Below are 15,261 nucleotides of genomic sequence, written 5' to 3' on the forward strand. Positions count from 1 at the left end.
CCCTGCCCGAGTCATCCCAACCCACCCCCCCTCTGGTGTATCGACCTACAGCCGTGAGGTCTGTCGATTATTTTTGTACCGACCACCTGGGTTGAGCCCTAACAATAATACCTACGGGATTCTTACTGGTTGACGTCAACACCAAGTACCGAGAATCAGCCTAATAAGCCCCCGGCGCCCTTGCAAAATGTGGCTCACGGATGCGGTTGTGGCGGCTTTGGCAGCATTGCCTTATCTTCCCCAGATCCAGGCCGGCGTAAGTGCAAGGTCCATTCCGCCCCTTTGTGCCCCCCATTAATCCCAGCGATCCGCGAGCGAATGGATTCTATGCCCCCTACCCATATTGTCAGATCTTAAAAGGTCCCTGATATCTCAGGGCTTGTCAAACGAAAAAAAAAACCCCCCCAGAGTCCCAAGTTTATGCCAGGATGCTCCAACTCTTTTCTGCTCTCCTTTTTGTTAATGCTTCGGTACAATTGTCCGACTACTCACAAGCTGTCATAAAGCCTGTCGAGGCTGCAGATGCCATCTTCAAGCGTCAAGCTGCCCAGCCATTTAATAATGACTATACTGGCCCCATTTGGACATCGGACCCGAAGTACCCGTCCCCATGGGGTGCTGGTACTGGAGACTGGGCTGCAGCATACGAGAAAGCCCGTGCCTTTGTTAGTGGCTTGACTTTATTGGAGAAGGTCAACCTCACTACAGGTGTCGGGTAGGTACCCTCACACATTGTTGCACACACTAATAAATCTGACTTTTGGCGAAGCTGGGAATCTGATCGATGTGTCGGAAATACTGGCTCTATCCCTCGTCTCGACTTTGAAGGCCTCTGTTTACAAGACGGCCCACTTGGTATTCGCTTTGGTTAGCATTCAAACTTCCCACAATCCTCAATGAACAGGAGAATTGACAACAGAACAGCCGATTATGTCTCTGCCTTCCCGGCCGGTCTGAATGTGGCTGCTACATGGAGCCGTGATCTTGCGAGGGCTCGGGGAGAAGCCATGGGAGCTGAGAATAAGGGCAAAGGTGTTGATGTCCAGCTCGGTCCCGTGTGTGGACCCCTCGGCCGCAATCCTGAAGGTGGTCGAAACTGGGTAAGAAGGCCTTATAGAAAATCGAAGTACTCGGCGTGTTGACCAGAAATAGGAAGGATTCAGTCCCGATCCTTATCTCACTGGCGCCTTGATCGGTCCTACCATCCAAGGTATCCAAAGCCAAGGCGTCATGGCGTGCACGAAGCATTACATTGGGAATGAACAAGAACACTTCCGCCAGGTCGGGGAATCCATCGGCTACGGTTACAACATCACGGCCACGCTCAGCTCAAATATTGACGACAAGACCATCCATGAGCTTTACCTCTGGCCTTTTGCTGATGCCGTTCGGGCCGGTACAGCGTCAGGTAGGTAATTGGAAGAGTCGCAACAGGGGGTGGAGGCTAACGTTGTCCAAGTCATGTGCTCTTACCAGCAAGTGAACAACTCCTACGGCTGTGCCAACTCTTACACAATGAACCACCTTCTCAAGGGTGAACTCGGATTCCAGGGTTTCGTCATGTCAGATTGGCAGGCTCAACATTCCGGGGTTGGCACCGCCTTGGCTGGACTCGATATGACCATGCCTGGTGACACACTATTCAATACCGGGTATACCTACTGGGGCACTAACCTCACTATTGCCGTGATCAATGGTACTATTCCTGAATGGCGACTGGACGATATGGCCACGAGAATCATGGCAGGCTACTACTACGTCGGTCGCGATGCTGCCAGAGTTCCGGCCAACTTCTATGCCTGGGGCCAGGACACTTACGGACACGCTTCCGCTGCTGATCTCAATTCCCCCCTGATCATCGTCAACGAACATGTGAATGTCCAAGACGAGCATCGCAATATCATCAGACAAATTGGCCAGGCGTCGAATGTCCTTTTGAAGAACAATGGCGGCCTTCCCCTTACAGGTCAGGAAAAACAAGTGGCCGTGATTGGTTACGATGCTTGTGGCAACCCGTGGGGTCCCAATGGCTGTCCAAACCGTCAATGCAACAATGGAACCCTAGCCATGGCGTATGGGAGTGGCACCTGCGAATTTCCGTATCTGGTGACGCCAGAACAAGCGATCCAGCAATATGTTCTTACCCAGACCGACTCGGAGGTCTTCACCATTTGCGACAACTATGCAGACTCTCAGATCCAGAGTCTTGCCAGCCAAGCTGATGTTGCCATTGTTTTTGCAAACGCCGATTCTGGGGAAGGATTCATAACGATCGACGGCAACACTGGCGACCGCAATAATCTGTCTCTTTGGGAAGGAGCGGACCGCTTGATCAACAATGTGACCAAGTATAACAACAATACCATTGTGGTCATGCACACCGTGGGCGCTGTCAATGTTTCTGCATGGTATGACAACGAGAACGTCACTGCCATCCTATGGGCGGGTCTACCTGGTCAAGAGAGCGGCAATGCCCTCGTCGATGTCCTTTACGGTCTCGTCAACCCCGGTGGAAAACTACCATTTACCATTGCCCGCAACCGGGATGACTACGGCACAGATGTTCTATATGAGCCTAATAATGGGCAATTCGATGCTCCTCAAGTTCTCTTCTCGGAGGGAGTGTTCATTGATTACCGACATCTCGATGCAGCTGGGATCGAGCCAATCTATGAATTCGGATTCGGCCTCAGTTACACAACCTTTGAATATTCCAATCTGGTGATTACTCCAGGAAATCCAGCACCATATACCCCCGCCAGTGGATTGACAGGGCCAGCTCCAGTCTTGGGTAACTCGTCCACGGACCCATCACTATACCTCTTCCCCAATGCCAGCATCCCTTATCGTTACTTTGAATTCATCTACCCATACCTCAACACCACCGACCTTGAGGCTGCGTCTGCTGATCCTGATTACGGCCTGCCGACGGATCAGTATGTTCCGGCTGGTGCCACGGACGGCTCACCGCAGCCCATCCAGCCTGCTGGAGGTGGTCTCGGGGGCAACCCTCTTCTCTACGAAGTTGTCGCAACGGTGACGGCAACTATCACCAACACAGGAAGCGTCGCTGGAGATGAAGTTGTGCAGTTGTACGTGTCACTTGGGGAGGGAGAGCCGCCGAAGGTTCTTCGTGGCTTTGACCGCCTGACCATAGCACCTGGTCAATCAGCGACATTTACCGCTGACCTCACTCGCAAAGATGTGTCGGTTTGGGATACCACCGTTCAGAACTGGGTAGAGGTCAGCAATCCGACCATTTACGTTGGCGCTTCGAGCCGAAATCTCCCACTATCAGGAAACCTGTCCAGCGGTGCTTCACCTGGTGGTCCAAGTGGACCAAACTACAGTTCGCCCACAGTTGCCCCGTCTTCTTCCTATGGTGCTCCGACATATTCGTGGAGCTCAGGGTACGGACATCCCACTGGACCGCCGGTGTCTCAGATTTCAGACGGACAGCCTCAATGGGGAGCTCCAGTTACGCAAATCTGGGATGGCCAACCTCAAGCGACGACGGCATGACTGGACGAGGGAAATCTATGGCGAGTTAATGTGATGGATAACCAGGTATGACTTTGTTCGGTTACTGATGTGGCTCTTGGACGTTATGGCTTCGCGCCAACAACCACAGACAGATAGGGCCTGAAGCAGAGTGTCTGGGCTGTGAGCAGTCGATCGTGCCTGGGAAGTAGAGCAGACTGATGAAGATAAAAGCAATTATTGCGCGTAGACGAATTTATTACACGATGAACATTTTCACGAACAAGAGAGCGAGGGAGTCGGGTCCAGCTGTACTTGGTTTAGGGCGACCGATATCAATTGATCGTAGCTCACACGTCCATATTTGGAGAGTGCCTTAGTTCAGCATTGGAGAAGTCACTTTTCTCAGATATGTACCTCACACTTGTACTTGTAGTCAGCACTCGGTCCTCAGTACTCAGTACTCAGTACTCAGTGTGTACCTGTCGAGTCGTGTCGTGTCATGTACGTACGTGGTGGGACCATGCCGCATGGCATGCACAGATCGGCTGTGGGTCGCACCACAAGCATCGAGTCATGGCGTCATGGATTTCTATACCTCAACCAGTGAATGAATGAATGAGTGTAGGGTGACCGATCTTTTCAATATGAACGTGCGTGTGAGAGAGAGTGTGAGTGAGAGAGAGAGAACTAGGCTTCGGGCGTGGGTATGTGTGCGTATGTGTGTGTGTGTGGTAGCACATGGCTATTGAATGAGCGTGTACCCCCGTCCCGTCTACTTGCGGGTCAAAGTCACCTACCTACCTCCCTACCTACCTACGAGGTACATAGGTACATAGGTATTGAAGAACTGGCTCACTGGCACACTGGCACACTAGCACACTGGGTATCTAGCGAGCTAGGTATGTATGTATGGTGGTATATCCAGAGATATATCCTGGGAGGTACTTATTAGTTTTAACTTATTGGGGGTTACTAGGACACCCCCTCTTGAGATCGGTACGATAACGATACAGTTCTTTGTTCGGCATTGACGTGCGTGGTCCTCGGGAGGTTGGGAGGTAAGGGCAAATTGGTCAAGGACGCACGGGCAGTCGAGGGGGAAAAAAAAAGGGCGGGGGGTTCAGCCTCGTCTCGTCTTTGCAGGTCCTTTGACAATCATCACCAGCTACGGACACGCCGACACCTACGTCATTGAAACCATCATCGTGATCATCATCATCCTCATCCCCGACCTGAGACCAAGAACGGTCAAGTCAACAGGCGCACAAACACGTATACACACACCCACACACACACACACACTCTCTCTCTCCTTGCCTATCTCAGTACATCTCGCGGGCAAGCCTCCTCCACAACCATGCCCGCAAGATTCAAAAAGACGGGCGGCGCACAGAACCCCCCAGGTCCGCGCGTCCTGTACTGGTTCCGCACGGACCTGCGCCTCCACGACTCGCCGGGCCTGACGCACGCCTTGTCTCTGAACCCCTCCGCCGTGATCCCGCTGTGGATGTGGGACCCGCACTACGTGTACCGGCAGCGCGGGGCGGCGAACCGGTGGCACTTCCTCGTCGAGAGCATGCGGGACCTCTCGCAGAGCCTGACGGCGCTGAACGCGCGGCAGAAGCTGTTCGTGGTGCGCGCGGCCGCCGGACCCGCGAGGACGTTGGCCGCGCTCATGCGCAAGTGGAAGATCGACGTGCTCGTCTTTGAAAAGGACACCGACGCGTACGCCACCCGCAGGGATCGCGACGTCGTCAAGGTCGCCGAGGACATGGGCGTGCGGGTCGTCAGCCCGAGTGGGCGCACGCTGTTCGACTCCGAGGAGGTCGTCAGGATGAACGCCGGGAAGCCCACCATGAGTATGGCCCAGCTGGTCAAGGCCGCGGAGAAAATCGGCGACGGAATGCCCGCGAAGCCGTTGGACAAGCCGACCAGCTTGCCGGATCCTCTCGATGAGGAGGAGATGGATCTGTCGGATCTCGAACAGGAATTGTCTGGTGACGGAGAAGGACCCCGAAAAGCACCGCCCAGCTGGCCTGGTGTCGACGGGATGGACTACAACGCCGTTCAGAGAACGCTGGGCCTCGACAAAGACACGCAGTACTCTTCTGGGGTCATGGGGCCGGACCGCGACTTCTCGGTCCCGACTCTAGAGGAGATGGGAATCGACCGGTCGTCAGTGACGACGCCCCACAAAGGAGGCGAGACCGCCGGACTGGCGCTCCTCGAACGCCACGTCGCAGATGAAGAGTACATCTCGACGTTTGAGAAACCGGCGACCGCCCCGACGGCGTTCGAGCCCGCGGCCACGACGTTGCTGAGTCCGCACATGCATTTCGGGACCGTCTCCTGCCGCCGGTTCTGGTGGGACGTGCAGGCCGTGCTGGAGAAGAGGCGCAAGGAAAAGAAACGCGTCAGCGACCAGCCCGTCAATATCCCAGGTCAGCTGCTCTTCCGCGACATGTATTTCGCCGCGCACGCGCAGGTCGGGGCCGTCTTTGGCCAGACGGTCGGCAATCCCGTCGCGAGGTTCATCCCGTGGCACCTGCAGTCGAGGTACTCGACCGACGGGGACGGTAGGCCGGTCAGCGACGGCACGTACGTGGTCGACGACGCGCAGGCCGAAGAGTACTTCCAGCGGTGGAAGCACGGGCGCACGGGGTTCCCCTGGATCGACGCCCTGATGCGCCAGTTGAAGCAGGAGGGCTGGATCCACCACCTCGGCCGCCACGCCGTGGCCTGTTTTCTCACTCGCGGCGGCTGCTACGTCTCGTGGGAGCGCGGCGCCGAGGTCTTTGAGGAGTGGCTCGTCGACCACGAGGTCGCGTGCAACGCCGGCAACTGGATGTGGCTGTCCTGCACGGCCTTCTTCAGCCAGTTCTACCGCTGCTACTCCCCCGTCAGTTTTCCCAAGAAGTGGGACCCCGACGGCCACTTTGTGAGAAGGTACGTCCCCGAGCTGGCCCGCTTCGACAAGAAGTACATCTACGAGCCGCACAGGGCGCCGATCGCGGACCAGAAAGCGTGGGGGTGTCTGATCAAGGGTGACGGTGGAGATGGGAAACCGCCAAAACAAGGAGGGGAGTACAAGGTGTATCCCAAGCCGATGTTCGACTTTCAGGAGAGGAGACGGTTCTGTCTTGATCGCATGAAGGAGGCTTATGATGTAGGACTGTTTGGCGATGATGAGAGGGTTATTAGCGGGAAATGGAAAGAGTTGTTCGATTTCAACGATGCTGGGGCTCCGGCAAAGGAGGAGGCGAACGGTGATGTGCCAATGGCCGAAAAGCGGGCGAGAGACGACGAAGACGACGATGGTCATGATGGTGCGGAGGATGACGGGCATCAGGACGTTGATGGAAGAGACGACGCTGGTGTCAGTGACGAGAGTCATGGTCGTCGCCGTGGGAGAAGGAAAGCTATAAAGCGAGGTGACCCCGACAATGGCACCCAGCAGCGAACCTTGGACAAGATGGTAACCCGGAAGAGGAGGTAGCTCGGATGATCTGATACTGGGTGCATCTGGAGAAATGTTACATGGCTAGTTTCCCATGGGTCGTGGTTCAACGATGACGATCACGAGGATCGTGCACGGACAAAACAAGCAGAGTGAAACTTCAGATGTCAGCGTGGAATAGTGCTCATGGACATACCTCTGATCGGCTATCTGCCTGGATTTTCAGCAGGGGCAGGCTCTTTGAAGAGGTGGCCAATATAGCATCATTTCAGCCGTTCTGGTCCCGGGAAGTGAGCCAGAGGAGCCTATGAGCAGTATGCTCTCATAACTTTCGACGATCGCAGTACCCTGGTACATATTAAGGTTACCCAGGATCTCGAAAAGAACTTCAGGCCCCTTTGTACCGAGATCGTGTCAAAGTTTATCAGGACCACCGAGCACCTAGCAACTTGTGCGATGGCAGCCCATGATATAAAGAGTGTGGCATTGGTTGGGAAGAAGGATCGAAACCACCCTTCTCTCGCGGTAGACATCGTGTGTAGCATTTCCGGATCTCTAGACGAGGTCGATCGTGCATTCCAGTCATCTTGGGCGGTATCAAGAGTCATGGGATGACTTCCGCACCCTGCAATATGTGAGGAAGTCGTCTGACTCGCTGGACATGTACCCTGCAGAGCGCGCCATTTCTCGCTGCATTCAGTATGATCGTCAATCTCTCCTGTCGCCATACCTGTCCAGATAAGGAGAATGGCGGCATGATGTAGTTCATATCGTGGCTGGTAGAGTACAGCACATCCAGAATATACCAGCAGATGATCAGGACATGGGCCTTCACAGTGTTGTGCAGGGGAGATGTAAACAAATGCAGTAGAAATCGTGTGTGCTGAACTTTGAGATGTGGCAGCCGGCATGATCCATAGTAGCAGGTATCTGGAAGAGGGTTGTTCCTCATCTTTTCTTTCTAGCGCCCAATCATGTCGCCGTTAGATCGATGTGTTCCTCGCGCCGTAGCCTGGGGCCGACGCAAGCTTGAATAGAATTGCACTGCTCGAGGATTGACCACAGACGGTTCAATAACCGGACATCACCGGAAGACAATATAAAGGTTGCTGGGCCACCGCTAATCGATTTGATACTCGAGGGTGAAGAAGTCCATACTGATGCAGAAACAATGAAACGATGTATATCTCGGACGTCGTCCCAGATTCGCAAACTATCCCCAACCGAGAATATCGCCCGAGCTACATACCAAAAAGGCAAAGACAGCCGGTGTGGTTTGTATTGTTATCATCAATAAAGCCGAAAATGGAGATGTCCGTGCGGAGACGCCTCCACGGCAAGGATTGAATAGCCATAGGAAATCTTCTTGTGATCGGTATCGAGGGGCAAACCTTCTTCCTGGATTTGTTGTGCAAACTGATTAGCATTCCTATCCCTAAGAAACAAGGAAAACCAATCGACTCAAGACCGACTGCATCAGCCATGCCAGCGCTCTCGGAAGACCTGGTTGCCGCCATCAAGAAGTCTGTCTCCGACGGCTTCGATGAACAACTGGCTTACACGCAGAAACTGATTCGCTTCGGAGGACAGCGTGGGGAGGAGACCGAGGTCCAGAGCTTTGTCTTTGAGCAGTTCGCGAACCGGGGCTATGACCCGGTCAAAATTGACATGGATGAGCAAGCGCTCTCAAAGCATGTCGGCGCCGGCAGGTTCAGTGCGACGCATTCGCGTGCCCCAGTGGTCGTCGGCACGCACAAGCCAAAAGAGCAACACGCCGAGGGAAAGAGTCTCATTTTGAACGGGCATATTGACGTCGTGCCTCTGGGTCCTGTTGATATGTGGAAAGACGATCCGTACAGTGCCCGTATCGAAGGAGATAAGCTCTACGGCAGAGGGTCGGGTGACATGAGGAGTGGTCACGCCGCGAATCTGTGGGCTTTGGATGCATTGAAGCGTATTGGCTTCCAGCCAGCGTCAGAGGTCATTCTGCAGTCTGTTGTCGAGGAAGAGTCAACTGGCAATGGCACGCTGATGACACACTTGAAGGGGTACAAGGCAGACGCTGTCCTGATCCCCGAGCCAATGCAGGAACAGCTTGTTCGAGCAAACGTTGGTGTCCTGTGGTTTCAGATCGAAGTCCGCGGCAGGCCAGTACATGTCAGAGCTATGGGGACCGGAGTCAACGCTGTCGACGCGTGTTGGAAAGTAGTAGGCGCCCTGAGAGAACTTGAGGCTGAGTGGAACAACCGCCATGTCAGCACACGATATTTTGAAAACGAACAACACCCCTTAAGTGAGTTGCCCATGCAGCGTTGCGTGGCATGGCAAACGCACTGTTGCCAGAAGAAGCTAACAATGAACAGACTTGAACGTGGCAATTGTGAATGCCGGCGACTGGGCAAGCTCTGTCCCAGCCTGGTGCCGTATAGATTGTCGAATAGCAATCGTGCCTGGTGTCACAGCCAAGTCTGCTGCTGAGGAGATTGAGAAGAAGGTGGCAGAGTTCTCACGGAACGATCCCTATCTCAGTGAAAACCCCCCGAAAGTGATATGGAACGGATTCTACTCGGAAGGATATGTCCTTGAGCCAGGGAGCGAGGCAGAGAATGTGCTGCGCCAGGCCCACAAACAAGCAACGGGCCAGGAATTGACAGAACAGACCTCTACCGCCTACCTTGACGCGCGTGTCCACAGCCTGTATGACAAAATCCCTGCGTTAGTGTATGGCCCCATCAGTGGGGATATCCATGGCTTTGATGAATGGGTCAGCATCGAGAGTGTAAAGAGAGTGACCACTGCAATGGCACTGTTCATCGCGGAATGGTGTGGGCTAGAGAAGATATAGTTGCTACAAGAAGAATGCAGTCTGCATCTAGTCGACGCCTTTGGCAGTGCTCGAACTGTTTTGACGTTTTGCCAGACTTCCAGATTGCCCTTGAATGTTCATTTGTGCCTGACAGGTTTGCGTTCAAATGTGAGGCACTTGGCTGGTCTAAGACCGATGAGACCAATGACTGTTTACATCCCTTCGAGGAGGGAGCATCTGCGCCATTTGGGGAATTTTCATGGTATGAAGTAGTATGGAACAAGACACGCAAGGCTCTCCTTTTCCCATGTCTTCCTTCAGGGACGATGAAACCGGAAAAATTTGCCAAGACTTTCGCATTGCTTGGCACATTTGGTTCCATCATGAGGCAGCTGTCAGTCACCACGAGGCAACATTCTTCCTCAAGAATCTCTGACAGCCTCTTCTGTTTTTCTCGGTTCTACCTCCTGTTCCGCTAAACTTCTCATCATGGCGTCATTGAGGGCGCGCGTGGAAGAAGTCCTACGTGGCGATGCTGTCAAAAATGCCCTGCTAGAAGTATGTCACCAAGAAAACGGATTTTAGCCGCCACTGACTCGAGAGCAGCAGATGTTGGCAGATATCGAACAACTGACACAGCAACGTGATGCCGCCAGAAATGAGCTCGACATGGCCAGAGATACTGCTCGCACATACTATCAAAAGATGGTTCAAGCTGAATCGGAGAAATCACTCATAAAGACATCCATGGTGGGGAAGAGCCGCCGGTATCCCTGTGTTTCGAGCAGATCTGACCTTTGTCTACCCACAGGAGGAGTGCGACAGATTTGTGCTCGTTCTCGTTGATGGCGACAGTATGCCGGTAAGGCTGAGTGAAAGAGATGCTCCTGATTGTGACGGCATCAGCTGTTGTAACTAACTGGACCAGTTTCTTGATGACTTTGTGTCCAGAGGCATGGAAGGCGGTGAAGAAGCGGGCAAACACCTTCGAGCTGCAATCCTGGAATATTACAAGACAAATAGCAGATATCGCGCCGACGATCGGGTCATGATTCGGGTCTACGCCAACGCTCGTGGTCTAAGCCGGACTTACAAAGCAGCTAAAATCATTACTGAAGAGACAGTCTTCGATCAGTTCATGGTTGGATTCAACAGAAGCCACCCCCTTTCGGACTATATCGATGCTGGGAGCCACAAAGAGGCCGCTGACTCCAAAGTGAAAGGTACGTCAGACCCGTGGCTAATGTGATAGTAGATTGATTTGACTTTCCCCAAGCAAACCTCGAGCTCTTCTATCGCAACTTTCATTGTCAGCACATTGTCTTTGGTGGCTCAGCAGATAGCAGCTACGCTGGCTTTCTCGGGCCGTATGCACTTCCAAACACGCTCAATGATCGCATCACCCTACTTGAAGGCCCGCCATTCCCTTACGACCTTAAGAAAGTGGCCCAAGGGTTCCAGCAAACGTCCTTCAAGACCATTTTTCGATCAACCAAGATTCAGATAACACCAAATGGTACAATCTCTGTCACTGCGGGCGTCAAGAGACCTGCTCCTGATCCTCTGTCAGGAGTGCGAGAACGGCCATCACCACGCCCTACGGCAGCGGCTCTGACGCCTCCCAAACCTCAGCCCGCTCTAAATGCGCAACTAACCGCAGCGGCACCATCACTCGTTCCATCGCCAATCATCTACCAGAATCAATATGGGCAGCGACTCGATATACCACTCAAAATCGACAAACAATATCTCCAGTACCTCTACGACAACAATTCACGTCTCTGCAACAACTTCTACCTCAAAGGTCACTGTCATTACGGCACCAACTGCGAATGGGACCATTCGCAGATCCTCAACCAAGTGCAGCTCGATACGTTTCGGCACAAAGCTCGAACTTCGGCCTGTCGAAATGCGTTTTGTCAGGATCCTTCATGCCCGCTTGGTCATATGTGTCCGCGAAACGGAGCCTGCAACATTCCTGCGTGCAAGTTTCTTCCAGAGATGCACAACATCGACGTCAGCCAGATCTACGAGTTCAACACTGCCACCCAAGAAAGAAAGAGAGTGTCCACGGCCGTCTAGGAGGAAGCGCAACAACATGTGCCGAAGTCTCCCTCGGCTTAGGACAAATTCTCTGGCCCAGTGATCAATATTCTCTTACATGTTTTGGATTGAGAAGGAGACAGGGCGCCGTTTGCTTCATACGTAGCCGGCCTGCTCGAACTCCGGATTGGCCCACGGATCTTCTGGGTTTGAGCCAGAGATGACGCTGATGCGCATCGTTGGTTCTGAGCCAGATGTCCGTGATGTCACCCCTCCGACATGAGGTTACCCGCAATTTCTTTGCCTGCGCGATAAGATACCCCTTCCGCGTTACTAGTTTCTACCAGCCTGCTGACTTTCTTCTCCTGCGAGCAAAACTTCCCCCCAAAAACCTAGGGTATTTTCCTCAAATCTGTGGTCCTCTGTCTAGTGCGCGGTATTTCGGATGCCGATCTCATAGGGTATGAGAGTCGCACAGAACAGAGACTTGTCCATGACGGTTCCGCATGCTATAGCAATAAAATATTCCTGCAATAAGACACATTTTCTCTCCAATATATCTTCTCGCGACTGCACATTTTTCGTACGGGCAGTCGACAACGTTCCCAACATTTCATGCGAGAAGTCTTCGGGGTCACCACACATCCAAGCGTTGTGGCCGCGACAGATAATTACGATCTGTCAGGTCTGGTTACATCGGATTTTGAATGTCTTGGTGTTGAGCAGAATTGGGTGGGATTCTGGAGGCAGGCCTTTTGCTGCAGTCCGCGGTGTTAGGTCTCACTGTTGGAAAACCCCGATTGAATTGAATGATTGAGCGTCGTCTGTACAGTGGGGCAAAGTCTTATGGTGAATCCTTCACGATAGCCATGCTCTTTCTCAATTCTCTCTCTCTTTGTTTACTCTGCAGTTCCAGTCGCTCAATGGCATATTGCAGCCTCTCTTTCTTCTGCTGCAAGCGCTTCATCTCCAGCATTTTGGCATCGGTCAAGGGCTGCGCAAGGTGTCCCGATTGCGTAGTACGGAAAGAACGAGTGCCGTTGCCACCACCGAAACTCGAGGTCCTCCGCCTACTGCTGTTCAGTCTCCCTTCGAGCAATTCCGATCTGGCTTTGAGGCTCTCTTCTCTTCGTCCCAATTGGTTGATGTGGTTCTCGGCCGTGGACAAGAGTTGGTTGATAGCCGGCACGATCTCGTCGACCAAAGACTGCTGAGCTTCGCGAAGCGTGGGTTCGGGAAGGAGTTCAAAATGTTGTTGCGTCTGTAGGACCTTGCAGAGGCGAGGGAAGTCTGAGACACCTTCGTCCAGGATTGAAATGCTCGACTCGAGAAGGGAGATGGAGGAACGCAACGAGGAGACAGCAGGACCAAGGGTGGCCATCTTTACAGAAGTAATATGGCTAGGTCACATTCAGCTCGGGCATGCTCATTTTGCCCTCGATAAACAAACCCCGCGACGACACGGGCGCGTTGAGAGCCTCGTGTCTAGACATAAAAGCAAACCTAGCAAATGTGCCAAGATATTTACGAACAAGGCTTAGTCCAGTTGAAGCTTGAGAACCTCCCAATCTGCGGAAAGCTCATTGACGACAAAGAACTTCCTCTTCCCAAGCTCACCAGTTTCTCACAAACGCCTCTCCGTCAACATGCCTGGTTTCATCCCCAAGAAGTTCCCCGGCAAAATCGGTACGTTGTGCTACGGCCGCCTCTTCTCCAGGCTAGAGACTAACACCTGCACTCGCAGCCGAGCCGATGATCCCTTTCTACGCTGCTGGGCTAGTTGTCCTGTACGCCATCAACGCCGGTGCAAATGCCATGATGAACTGTAAGATCCGATTCCTTTCCGGCGAGGCGATATCGCCGGGTTCCGTCCGATCAAGGATACGCGGTGTCAACAGAGTGTGCTAATGGGAGACATGGAATAGCGGACGAGTACAAAAACGATCCTCGAAATCCCAACGCAAAGCCCGATGCGCCCGCCTCTCATTAAAGCACGATCTAGGAGTCTGACATGCTGGGTGCTCGGTGTAAGAAAATCCGACTGCGGGATGGACGACGATGAGCTGCTGCGGATGGGGCGATTGTACATACAACAGTTACAAGCATAGACATTGGCGGGAAAATGGAATGAAATCGCAAAGGACTCGACGCACTTAATTTCCACCACGAATGCTTCTCCTTCTCCATGCTCCTGGTACCCGTTTTGACGGAAACAGCAAAGATACCTTCGCGGCACTCTCTGGTGTCCTTCACGTGCCTCAATCTTTTGCTTCAGGCTGTTGCGACGAAGCTTTTGGTCCTTTCTTGATGCGCTTCCTTGTCCTGCCAACCGAGACGAAAGTGCCGCGCAAGAAATCTAATGCAAGAGAAAGACTCTGTTTTTTTGTCATACTTCAATATTCCCTGAGAACAGAACTGTTAATCGAGTGAAATGTCTAGGGGTATGGGTTCTACATCAATGTCGAAACTCAGCCATTTCATTTGCAGCCGGACTCGATTCTGACTTTGTTAGCCCTTTACTCTGAGGCGGCCACCCTCGTTATCGATCTCGTGGACACACACACACACACACCTATAACTAACAATAGTGATGAAATTGTTTTTAATCTACTAAGTAGTACTCTTACTCCCTGAGATTCGAACCCCCTAGCCAGCCAGCCACTTCTCTCTCTTTCGTTTCTCACTCCCCCCCCCCCCCCCCCCCCAAAAGAGAACTACCTGACAATAGTGTACCGAAGCAAAAAACTCAACTTGTGAGAAAACCCCGCTCAGGAATTTTTTTTTTGGTATTCGCATTATCTTGGTATCTGTGAGTGATGGCACGCTCCCACCTCTAGCTTACTTTGCTGTGCTGCTTGCTTGCTGTGTGATATACACCACCATGATGTTTCCAATGTTTGTCAGAGCTCCTGCGCATTTTGTTGGGGGGGGAAGAACCACTATGATCCTAGCGAAGTCATCATGTCATCCGAGTTAGGGAGATACTTTTGTAAGCAAAGTAGAGCTCCTACGTTTCCATGATGCTTGGAAAGTCACTTCTGGCTGCGAGTGAGGGAGATGAACGAATCAACCATTGGAAAAGTGGGTATAAGTAATAACAACTAACAAGCGAGCACGAGTAAGACAATGGACAAGCCTTATTGCTCAAATTGGTTCACTTCAACCGGTCGAATGTGCTGTATATTTCTGGGACTGTGATTGATATGCTACTAAGTGGTTTGTTTTTGTGGGTGGGGTCTTGTTTGGAGGTGCGGTACAACTGGGCGGGTGCTGCATGAAGTTCTTGAAGAAGAGGAAAGGAAGGATATAATATGCTATGATGTGATGGTGTGAGATGGTGACGAGGCTGAGTCTCTTGAGGAGGGAGGGAAACCAACGGCTGCCGCCCCAGCCTTGCTGGTCGGACCTCGGTAAACACCATGGCCCACGGCTTCGGAAACTTATGAACTGGACCTCCAACAAGGCACTATCC

The 15,261-nt window shown here is 52.7% G+C and overlaps 6 protein-coding genes across 6 annotated transcripts; 5 read left to right on the forward strand and 1 right to left on the reverse strand.

Annotated features, from left to right (window-relative positions):
• Positions 1 to 428: 428 nt before the first annotated feature.
• Positions 429 to 3,522, forward strand: Z517_08047 (uncharacterized protein; the record flags this gene model as incomplete). Its single annotated transcript, XM_013426568.1, has 5 exons — positions 429 to 715; positions 770 to 867; positions 925 to 1,100; positions 1,153 to 1,408; positions 1,460 to 3,522. 5 exons carry the CDS (start codon positions 429 to 431, stop codon positions 3,520 to 3,522), a joined length of 2,880 nt encoding a protein of 959 aa, XP_013282022.1.
• Positions 3,523 to 4,840: 1,318 nt separating this feature from the next.
• Positions 4,841 to 6,979, forward strand: Z517_08048 (uncharacterized protein; the record flags this gene model as incomplete). Its single annotated transcript, XM_013426569.1, has 1 exon — positions 4,841 to 6,979. The coding sequence occupies one exon, from the start codon at positions 4,841 to 4,843 to the stop codon at positions 6,977 to 6,979; it is 2,139 nt and encodes a 712-aa protein (XP_013282023.1).
• Positions 6,980 to 8,422: 1,443 nt separating this feature from the next.
• On the forward strand, positions 8,423 to 9,785 carry Z517_08049 (uncharacterized protein; the record flags this gene model as incomplete). The annotated part of the gene is made up of 2 exons (XM_013426570.1): positions 8,423 to 9,233; positions 9,304 to 9,785. The coding sequence occupies 2 exons, from the start codon at positions 8,423 to 8,425 to the stop codon at positions 9,783 to 9,785; spliced, it is 1,293 nt and encodes a 430-aa protein (XP_013282024.1).
• A 450-nt stretch (positions 9,786 to 10,235) lies between these two features.
• Positions 10,236 to 11,828, forward strand: Z517_08050 (uncharacterized protein; the record flags this gene model as incomplete). Its single annotated transcript, XM_013426571.1, has 5 exons — positions 10,236 to 10,304; positions 10,353 to 10,496; positions 10,561 to 10,608; positions 10,675 to 10,969; positions 11,023 to 11,828. The coding sequence occupies 5 exons, from the start codon at positions 10,236 to 10,238 to the stop codon at positions 11,826 to 11,828; spliced, it is 1,362 nt and encodes a 453-aa protein (XP_013282025.1).
• An 805-nt stretch (positions 11,829 to 12,633) lies between these two features.
• Z517_08051 (uncharacterized protein) lies at positions 12,634 to 13,170 on the reverse strand (the record flags this gene model as incomplete). Its single annotated transcript, XM_013426572.1, has 1 exon — positions 12,634 to 13,170. One exon carries the CDS (start codon positions 13,168 to 13,170, stop codon positions 12,634 to 12,636), a length of 537 nt encoding a protein of 178 aa, XP_013282026.1.
• A 265-nt stretch (positions 13,171 to 13,435) lies between these two features.
• Z517_08052 (uncharacterized protein) lies at positions 13,436 to 13,779 on the forward strand (the record flags this gene model as incomplete). The annotated part of the gene is made up of 3 exons (XM_013426573.1): positions 13,436 to 13,475; positions 13,534 to 13,614; positions 13,715 to 13,779. The coding sequence occupies 3 exons, from the start codon at positions 13,436 to 13,438 to the stop codon at positions 13,777 to 13,779; spliced, it is 186 nt and encodes a 61-aa protein (XP_013282027.1).
• Between the last annotated feature and the right edge of the window lie 1,482 nt (positions 13,780 to 15,261).

This window comes from Fonsecaea pedrosoi, assembly GCF_000835455.1.
Source record: "Fonsecaea pedrosoi CBS 271.37 unplaced genomic scaffold supercont1.5, whole genome shotgun sequence".
NCBI lineage: Eukaryota > Fungi > Ascomycota > Eurotiomycetes > Chaetothyriales > Herpotrichiellaceae > Fonsecaea > Fonsecaea pedrosoi.